At 50.6% G+C, this 10265-nt stretch overlaps 1 protein-coding gene across 1 annotated transcript; it reads right to left on the bottom strand.

The window, feature by feature from the left end:
* Positions 1-731: 731 nt before the first annotated feature.
* On the bottom strand, positions 732-10041 carry PINK1 (PTEN induced kinase 1). The gene is made up of 8 exons (XM_079326076.1): positions 9691-10041; positions 7746-8036; positions 6659-6762; positions 4892-5074; positions 4357-4520; positions 3290-3417; positions 2303-2539; positions 732-1903 (listed from the first exon to the last, which is right to left on the bottom strand). The coding sequence occupies exons 1-8, from the start codon at positions 10009-10011 to the stop codon at positions 1643-1645; spliced, it is 1689 nt and encodes a 562-aa protein (XP_079182202.1). The 5' UTR covers positions 10012-10041; the 3' UTR covers positions 732-1642.
* Positions 10042-10265: the final 224 nt, after the last annotated feature.

The raw sequence follows: 10265 nt of genomic DNA, 5'->3' as shown, positions 1-10265 counted from the left end.
TGGTTTCCAGGGGAAGCAAGTTTCAAACCAGTGGAATTCATTAGTGCAGATAAAACCCTGTTTGAGCAAATATAAACACACTTGATACTGGATAGCTCCAGCCCCTAATTCTACTCCCTACTTGTATAGAGCCTGGACCTGGGAGAGAGAAGGAAAGGCATGGGAATGATGTTCATGGCAGAAAAAAGGACTCAGAGTACAGATCTACCACACAGCAACAGCATCTACTCCTCATAAAGCTCCCCAGAGTGTCCAGGCCATGGGACTCACTGCCAGACCCAGGCACACACAAAGCAAAGGCAGCAGAAACACACTGCAAGAGCTCAGTTACATTGAAGCAGCACACACTCTGGCTGGGTCAGATCAATGCTACAAAGGTCTTTCCTTACAGCTTTTCCCCCCAAGAGCTCATTTCCCCCAATTCCATAGGCTCTGTGCTCTTTGCTGCACCAGAACAATGTGCAGAATCCCAAGCACAGGTTACCCTGTGATGATCAGGGGCATCAGCCATTGTCATCCACCTGGAAACTGCAGGAGCAGCCAGTGATTTACCATGCAGGAGAGTACAAAACACATCCTCAAGGCAAGGTCTGTTCCTCTTTGGGAAATTTCACCTGGAGTAAAACACCATGCTCAACAGTTTAGCACCAGAAAGAGCTGAACTCACATTTATGACACCCCAGAACCAACACTCCACAGCCCAAATTGGATTGAGAGAACCCACACAGCCACAGAGCTTAATCTTTAATTTATTGTGCAAGAAGCATAAATAATTTTCTCCCCAAGTTCCTCTAAACACAATTACAGCCATGAAATTGAATGCTGTTTCATAAACATGGCTGTTGTTATTTAAATATTGATGTCTCCCATCCTCCCCACCAAAGGATATGAATTTATTGAAGGAAACACAGGCAGGTAAAAGAGCAGAGCATCACATTAAGCTCTTTAAGCAGGGGCTGCTGCCCAGCCTCAGTTTGTTGGGAGCATTGTCCCTAACTGGAGAGTCTGACTCAGCCTTGGACCCTGGGGCAGCTGTCACCACAGTGCTACAATGAAAGAACAATGAGAAGTGGGATTTGAGGTGATGTGCTTCCACTATCCTGCCCACAACTGAGAGATCTTTAGTGCTGCTGATGCTCACGTCACCAGGCAGCATCTCATCAGGAGGTTTTCAGGCTGTCATTTCACAGCTCAGAAGAAAATGAGTCTCAAATCACTCTGGTTACCCAAAATCAGAGACTGCAGGTCACTTTGTCAGCTTGGATTTCTGTGTGTTGCTTAAATTGTGATGCAGCCAGACTGCCTCCTCCCAGCCACCCCTCTGAAAGGAATCTGCTTCAACACACAATTTCTGAGTCAATTAATTCCCAAATGGGAGCAAAACCAACCACATACCTCTGGACAGCTGCAAGGTCCACACACCCTCCCCCCCAGAGGGTAAGGAAGCAAGGGCATCTCCTCTAGCAGGGACAGAAAAGCAGCATGGTTAACACTTGCTAGAGAGAAACTCAAGCTCCTAAACACAGGCCAGCAGCTTGTTCCCTAAAGCACTACAGGACTCCAGACAGACAGAAAGGACAGGTTCCTATGTGCCTTTAAAAAGTGCCATTTATGTGGCATGCTCATGTTCCAGGTAGTTCCTTCACCCAGACTGGCTTCTCCAAGCCAACAACAGGAATATTGCTGCCCAGAGGTCTTCAAACTCGAGGTTTGCCAAGAAGCACATCTTCATTTTGGTTTCTACCTGGCTCTTCTCTGCCAGCCTGTTGGTGAGCAGGGTGGCTGCAGACTGGCAGAGCAGCCAGGCAACCATCTGGTCAGGTTTCAGGGTCCTGGATGTCACAAAACTGTCACCCCAGAGGCTCAAGTGCAGCACGTTTGCAGCCACTCTCGCAGACAACCTCTGCAAGAGGAAGGGGAGATCAGCTGATGCTGCTGCACTCAGCCACATCACCAGCACAGAGCATTGCCACCTCCAAAACCCCCCTAAGGCACCACCCTGTGAGTTAGAAAGCTCTTTGAGACTATTACTGCATAAATATATATATATATATATATATATATATATGTAATGTTGTGTATAACCATCCAGTGTGAGGTCTGGTCCCGACACAAACATCTCCTGAAATCCCTGAAATGATTCAGCACCACTCAGCAAAGACTTTTTTGGCCTTGACCCTTATGTTGTCCTTTGATCCTATGGTGAGATGTGGATTAACCCCTGCACCCACAGCCCTCCAAGGCAAAACAATCCAGCAGGGATACTTCCAAAGAGGATATCTCAAAGGCAACAGCTTCTTACCTTGTTGGGATCTCTCTGAAGCAGCATCTTTATCACCTGCTTCACTTCGAGGGGCACATGGCTGGGCAGGCTTGGCAGCTGATCCTCCTGGTAACTTCTGCTTTCCAGAGCTGAGTCCCCATGGCCATAGAAAGGATTAGGCAGGCCCAGGATTTCGTAGGCAATTGCTCCAACAGCCCAAGCATCAGCTTTACTGTAGTTGATCACTGTGCCTGGACCAGGTGATGCTGTGATCACCTGCCACAGAGAGGGGGCTGCTCAAATAAACAGCTCGAGTGCAGCCTCTGTGCTGAAATTCTATTTTTAATGCTCAAACCAGCATTTTCTCTGTAATAAACTTAGAACTGGACCCAAAGGTGGGCTGCACCTGCATCTGTGGTGTAAATATTCCCTGTTGGCATGCTCTAAGCCTCTGGCACTGCTCAGCCCACTGGGCTGCTGGGAGGAGTCTGAACACTGAACTGAGGCTTTAGCTGTTGCCCCTGCCCAGCATTCCCAGAGTCCCCAGGGCTATTTCCTGCAGGAATTATAGAAACAGGAGACCTGTAGATGAACAATCAACACCATGGCAAGGTGCTCCAGGTCCAGCAGACAGTTAAGGGTGTCCTGGCTTTTATTAGGCTTATCATCAGAGAAATAAAAAAGAACTGTAAATAATTTCACAACCGCCTTGAATTTCAGCCAAAAGCTACTGTTGCAACACAAGGACTGTTGCATAAAATTCTTAACAGTTACATGGAAAGGGACCTGAATAAAGACTAAAGAGTAAATTTGGGAGTGGGAAGAAAAGGTTGATTCTGCCTCTTAACACCTATTATGTTTCACCTGTTGGAACTCAAGGTATTTATTTGACATAGTTCAGCACAGATATTCACCAAGCCTAACTCAAGGCAGGACACAAACCTTCTATGCCACCAAAACTTTTAGTCCTGACAACAGGAGAAGCAGAACACCAGCAGCACAAAGCAGTGCTACAGAGGGATTTACCTCAGGTGCCATAAGGCAGCCATTGCCACCCCGATCCACGTAGGAGCTGGTGAAGGGCAGCCTCAGGCCAATGTTCTCATCTGCCAAACAGCAGCCAAAGTCAGTGATGACCAGCCAGGGACAGCCAGCTGTGAACAACACAGAGCTGCCAGAGTTAGGGTTCAGTCTGGGAGCAGCTGGCAGCACCAAACCCCACATCACATCAACACCCAGCTTGGTGTTCTCTGCAAACTGACTGAGGGGGCATTCAATCCCCTCACCAAGACTGGGGGTGAAGATATTCAGCAGAGGAACCTGGTCTAGTGGGAGGTGTCCCTGTCCATGGCAGAGGGTTGGAATGAGAAGAGCTTTACTTTAAGGTCCCTTCCAACCCAGGCCATTCCATGATTCTATGAACAGATAATCCTCTGTGTTGCCTGCCCCTTGGGCTGGGTTCCAGGAAGGCAGAGTGGCTCTCTGTCTCTCTCCTTGATACTCTTCAACCAAATTTTTCCACTCCTAATTACACAGATCTGCCCACCTCCTATTGCTTCCTGCCAATTTGAATCTCAAGAGCTCAGGTAGAAAAAAAGAGCTCAGGTAATTAAAACTGCTGTTAGAGGCTGACAGGAGAACACATCAATGAAAATGCTGCAAGCCTTCCCTCCAAGCCCTGTTTTCTCATCCCAGGTGCAGCACTATTAACCTGGCCATGCAGTGGGATTTTAATAGGTTCCCTGTACATTTTAGCTTGAGATGACAGAGCCAAGAGCCTGAAGCAAAGGCTCCTGCAGCATCCCAAATGTGGTGTTCTCAGATTCTCCAGTCAGTGCTGGCTGAGCTCATGCAATCCATCACCTCAGCAATACACTATGTCCATGGTAATGACCCAAAACCTCAGGCACACACAGGATCAATGACTTGCTGCAGTGACAGCAAACACTGAGCTAAAAACTAAACCTGAGATTATTCAAAAGGTTAGATGCTTCTCTCCCAAAACACACAGCTGGGAGGGACTTCCCTGAATACCAATGTGACCAAATCACTTCTGTAAATTAACTGGAATTTATCCTCAGGGATCTACATACCAGAATCAAATTCAACTAGAATGTTGTCAGACTTGAGGTCTCTGTGTGCTATTCCATGTCGAACAAGGTGGTCCACACCTTCCAAGAGCTGCAGGATCATCACTGTGGAGAGGTGAACATCTGGAGAGTTCTCCTGCAGATACTGGCGCAGTGTGCAGGGGTAACTATGCAGAACAAGGGGGAAAAATGGGAATTAGCATCCTGGAGGCTTATCACAGGCAGTTCAACCCCAGTGCTGGCTCATCTCATTACTGATTCTACTCCATCTCTAACAGTGTGCTCAGACTAGTGGTGAAGTTCAGGCTTAGAAGGGCAGACAAATGGGGACAAACTCCACATTTCTCACTTCAATTTGGGGTAATTATTAAAAAGAACGGTTTGTCTTCATTGTGGAAGCACAGTCAGAACCTCAAGGACTTGGAACAGGTCCTGGAGGCATTTCCAAGAGCATACTCTGCTCTTTGGCAGCAGCCCAGCCCCAAGCTTTGCAGGGACAGAGCACCCAAGTCACGTTAACCAGCCTCTCCCCACCTACTTCTTCATCACCAAGAAGAGCGTGCGGCTGTGGCCGATCCCTCTGGGGTTCAGGCTCAGTGGGAGCACATCAGGATAGTCAGCAAAGGCTCCAGGCAGCAGAGGGACAGAGGATGTGAATGCCCGGATCACCTGGATGATATTTGGATGAGGCTGCAGCTTCTTCCTCCCAAGGACAGGTTTTCTGTGCAAAGACACCACAGATTGCACCAATCCCTCAGCTGGTTCTGAGGGATCACAGGCACGCTGCTGTTATTGCTGGAATTATTTGTCATTATTCTGGCCTGTTCTCCACACCAAAGGGCTCCCCAGCAGAGAGCAAACACGTTTGTTCTGCACTGGGAGCCTCATCAGAGGGAGATTAAAGCTGCACAGGGTGGATTACAGGACTGCACGTTAAGCAAAGAGTCAAACATTCACATCCTGGAATGCATTCACTGAGCAAGAACATGGGCAGCAGTTCCATGGCCCATTTCCCAACCAGCATCTCAGCCCTGCATTTCCCAGGTGGATGCAGAGCATCTGCAGCCCACATGGACCCACTGCAGCAATGGGCATCTCCCAGCACATTCTCCAGAGCTCAGAATCCACCCCACTGCCTCCCAGAGCAAACTGAGCCAGCCAAGGCCTCACAGGGGCTCTGCTGTAACTGCATTTCCCTATTCACAATGGCCAAACAGGAAATAAGGTGCTTTACCTGCACTGCAAACAAAGCTTTGATAAAAACCCTCAGACATAACAAGCAGCTTTTACTTTACTCAAGCCCCACTAACCCTTCCATACTGCTGACAAAGGCAGAACCAGGCACAGGCTGCTTCTCTATTAAAAAAGAGCTACAGCAGCTCTAGAGAATAACACCCAAATGCAATTACTTTGTTAGATATAAAAAAGGTCAACTTCACACTGGGAATATCAATTTAGACCCTCTATTTTATAGCACAGGCAGGAAGCTCTCCCTACCCTGAAAAGCAGGTTACCTATTTGTCTGCAACACAGATCTCTCATCCCCTGAATGTCAAATATCCCTTTGGCTGCTCCACTGCATTCCCAGCCAGCCACGGGCACAGCATTTATTATTCATTTGTATTGGCAGCCAGGGTGATTTGAAATTTAAATCAGACAATCTGGGCTGTGGACTCCATTGTTTCAAATGGAACAAAAAGATGCATTTCTGATCAAAAAGATAGCTAACTTGAAGTAATTTAGAATTTTCCATGAAATTTTCCATCTTCATGCTGTTTGCTCACTTCCCACTCAGGTCAAAGAGTAGGAACAGAGTCATTTCCATTTTCCTTCTCACCAGTTTTCCTGCATTACAACAGTTCCAACCTCCCTGTCCATCACCCATTTTATACCAAACCAGTTCTCAAACCTCACAGTCCAATTGTATTAGAGTGAAATCATTTGATGTTTAGTACACTCAAACTGTTACCGATTGCAGCGGCACAATTTAAATGCATCACAACAAAAATTTAAATGGTTGAACTAGTGGCTCCTCCAGCCTTTACCTCAGCAAATGCCAACACATTTCAACACAGGGAAACTAAAGACACAGCCACAGTTACCCACCAGACCCTGGTAGGACCTCAAATGCTCCCAAATTATTGGTGCACCCTTCCAACCTCCTCTCCACCACACAATTTAGCAATGCAATTCCCTGCATGCCAACAAACACAAAAATCCCCAGGTTCACCTGCTTTCAGCAGTTATTCTAGAAAGCCCTGCCCACCTTCTTAACAGTGCAAATTGCACCTTGCCAGCTCCATACCTGTGGCCAGAGGCAGCTCCATATTCCCCAGACAAGGCGAGGCCCGTGGCTGGGACCAGCTCTCGGCCCATGGCATCCAGGATGGCTTCACTCGAGGAACCAGCCTGCAACAACAATCACACCCCATGCTGGTTTCAGCTCCAAAATCATCCAGCCTCAATGCCAGCTGAAGGTAGATAATCCTGATGCTGGCACTGTGGCCTCAATGCCAGCTGAAGGCAGATAATCCTGATGCTGGCACTGTGTCTGGAGCTGGATCAACTGAGACCAGATTCCAGGACTTCCCTCCCTTGAAAACTGAGGAAGGCAATTAACTACTTAAAGAGTTCACCAAGGGAGGGTGCAAGGGCAGAAAGAAATCTATTTGTCTCTTCAAATGCATCCTTGACTGTCAGCAATCCAAACTACACCTTAGCACTCACTTTCAACTTCCAAACCCAAGTGGAAGAGCCCACAGGTAAATGCCAGGGTACTTCCAGAGTCCAAGGGATTCCAGAAGTTGGCATTTGTAAGATTCTCTTGTAACAGTCATTTTTCATATCAGTGGGGAAAGCTACATGGAATTTTTTTAAACACAGAAGAGCCACATTAAGGAACTGGATCACCAGTCACCCAGGTTGGGAAACACTGGACATCTTGGGAAAGAGTCACCTCATGGCAAGGGGACACAGCAGGCAGGTCACTGTGCACCCTGAGACCACTGAATCTTCAGGAAGAAAACCCACCTCTGTCCTGACACTGACAGGACATCAATTCCTAAATCACTGGCAGCAGTGGCTTTGCCCTTCTTAGACCTTTCCAATAGAGCCAGCCTCAGAAAACCTTTTCTTCCCAAAGCATCACCTCCATACCCACCAGCTCCAGCAGCAGCAGCAGCTCTCAGTGAGGATTCCAGAGGATGATGAATGCTAATTACCTCGCTCTGGGACTCTTCACTAACACTCAACGTCTCCAGTGTCACCTACCAACAGCTTTGTTGTGACACACTCATCCTGCACTCCATAATTAGTGCTTTCAACACTCCAGATTAAACATTCCAGCCAGAATTCCCAGAACAGCCACGGGGGATTCAGCGCTGACTCCTTACCGAAATGTTCCACATCATTTTGATAGCTAAGGGAAAAGCCCCTTTTGGCTGGTGCTTCACTACAGGCTCCTCTTCAGCCCCCTGGGAAGCTGAGGCAGGGTCCTGCTGCACAGCTGGGAGATGGCTGCTCTCCACATGCCGGGGACAGAAGGGAATAGCTGCCTCATACACAGCAGCACTGCAGCCCTTCCCGATGGGCTGGCCGATGAGATACTCCTCCAGCTTGAATCCCTGCCAGCGCAACGAGCTCAGGGGATCTTTCTGCGGCTTGTTCTTCCCAACAAACACGGTCTGAAAGGAATATGAACACAAAAACCTGATCAGTTATCCCAGACTTCCCAGCAAAGGAGGGCTTGGTGTTTCAGTGGCATTACATGTCCTGGTGGTTGGTCCAATCTGAAAGTCTCAGACTCCAACCATTGGGTTCAAATCGCTGTAACCACATGAAAGACCATCTGCAGGCCATATATTTTTGTTCAATAAAATTTACCCCTAAACCAGTCTTTTTTAAAGGTGGCCTTTTCAAGGGAAGAAGAGGAACCAGGAGGGGGAGTCATTTGCCAACCTAGAATACAAATATGTTTTGCCCAGAGAAGCTGTGGCTGCCCCATCCCTGGAACTGTCCAAGGCCAGGTTGGACAGTGCTTGGAGCAACCTGGGATAGGGGAAGATGTCCCTGTCCATGGTAGAATTGGAAAGAGATGTGCCTTAAAGTCCCTTCCAGCCCAAACTATTCCATGATTCTGTGGTCATGTAAAGAAAAGTTTAACTGAACACTTCTGAAAACAGATGCATTATTACACTTCTCTCCCTCTCCATAAATACATCAGGCAAACAGTATTTAAAAGAAAATCCAATTAAAAGCAGTAACAGGAAAAGCAATGGCCTTTTTGTGGCAGTCAGCTGTGAGGGCTGGTTAGTTTGAGGAAGAGTAAACCCAAAATGGGGGGGGAGCTGGGGGAGGAAATCAAGAGATGTGGGAAAACAATGCACAGGAGGCTGTTCTGGAATTCCCTCTCAGTTTATGATTCTACAGGTCTGGTGGTGCCCCAGGTGTCACCTGGACTGATACAAACGAGTGGTTTTCTCTGTCAGCTGCAGCCCCAAAGCACCAGTGACAGCCCAGGGATGTGCCACTGGACACAGACCCAGGGACAGCAAATGGAACAACCCAGCAAGGACAGAGCAGAGAAAGCATCCTGAGAAACTTCAGGGAATGTGTCTGCTGGTCGGTGGAGCAGGTGACAGCTGGCTCTGAGCACCAGTGGTCTATTTTTACCCAGGAAATATGTTCAGCACCATCCGTCCCTGTGCCCTGGCAGCACGGCCAGGCCCAGCACCACAGGGCAGAGGGGATGGGCCTGGGCACCAACATCCAAATCCTGGAACATGAGACCCCCATCTCCAGGGCCCCAACACCTTTCCTCCATGGGGGGACAGTGAGTGAGGGTCCCCTGCTTTCAGAGTACCTGCTTTAGGGTGATGAGGGGCTGCTGAGTAAGAGGCTTCCCCAGGACCCTGGTTTTGGGGAGAAAGAGGCACCTGTGGGGCTGCTGCCAGCACCCCTCCTTTGGGGTGAGGTGGGAGGTGTCCGGGGGGCTCCCACAGCAGTGATCCCCCTTCCCCTCATGAGGGGTGTCTGAGGGGCTCCTCACAATAATCCCACTCCCCTTTATGGACGATATCTAATGGGGGGTGTCTGAGGGACTACCCAAAGCAAGGATCCCCCTCCCCTTCACGGGGTTCCCAGTGACTCCCCGCAGCACTGCCACTCTGTGACGTTCATGGGGGCGGTTCAAGAGGCTCCACACATCAAGGACCACCCTCTCTTTCATCATGTCTGGAAGGCTACGACCCCCTGTGCCCTTCTAGGAGGTGACTGAAGGTCTCCCCCTCAGCAAGGCCCCCCCTCCCCCTCACGGGGGGCGCCCGGGCCGCTTCCCACCTGGATGTGGCGACACGCCGCCTCAGCCCGGCGCTGCTCCTCCAGGCGCGGCTCCACCAGGCCCAGCGCCATAGCCAGCGCCAGGCAGACCCCGCCGCGGCCCCGCCGCGCAGCGGCCGCCAGCCCGCCCGCCGGGCCGCGCAGGAACAGGCGGCGGGCGGCCGGCAGCCAGGCCAGCCAGGGCCTCCATGGCGCGGGCGGAGCGGCGGGCGCGGGGCCGGGGCTGGGCCGGGGGTCGGCGCGGGGGGCGCGGGGCGCGCAGGGCGGGCGGCACCGCGGGAGGAGCCGCAGGGCCCGGGCCAGCAGCAGCCGCACCGCCATGGCCGCCGCCACTGGGCGGGGGCGGGGCCCCGAGCGGGCCAATGGGGAGAGACCCCGCCCAGGAACACGCTCACGGGGAGGTGGGACCACGCCCCCGGCACGGGACGGGAACGGCGACGGAGTGGGAGTGGGAACGGGAACGGGGACGGGGACGGGGACGGGGACGGGAACGGGAACGGGAACGGGAACGGGAACGGGGACGGGGACGGGGACGGGGACGAGGACGAGGATGGGCATGGGCATGGGGATGGAAT

The sequence above is a fragment of the Erithacus rubecula genome (genome assembly GCF_903797595.1).
Source record: "Erithacus rubecula genome assembly, chromosome: 24".
Classification (NCBI taxonomy): Eukaryota; Metazoa; Chordata; class Aves; order Passeriformes; family Muscicapidae; genus Erithacus; species Erithacus rubecula.
Note: the sequence above shows the minus strand (reverse complement) of the source record. Positions and strands in the feature narration are given on the sequence as shown.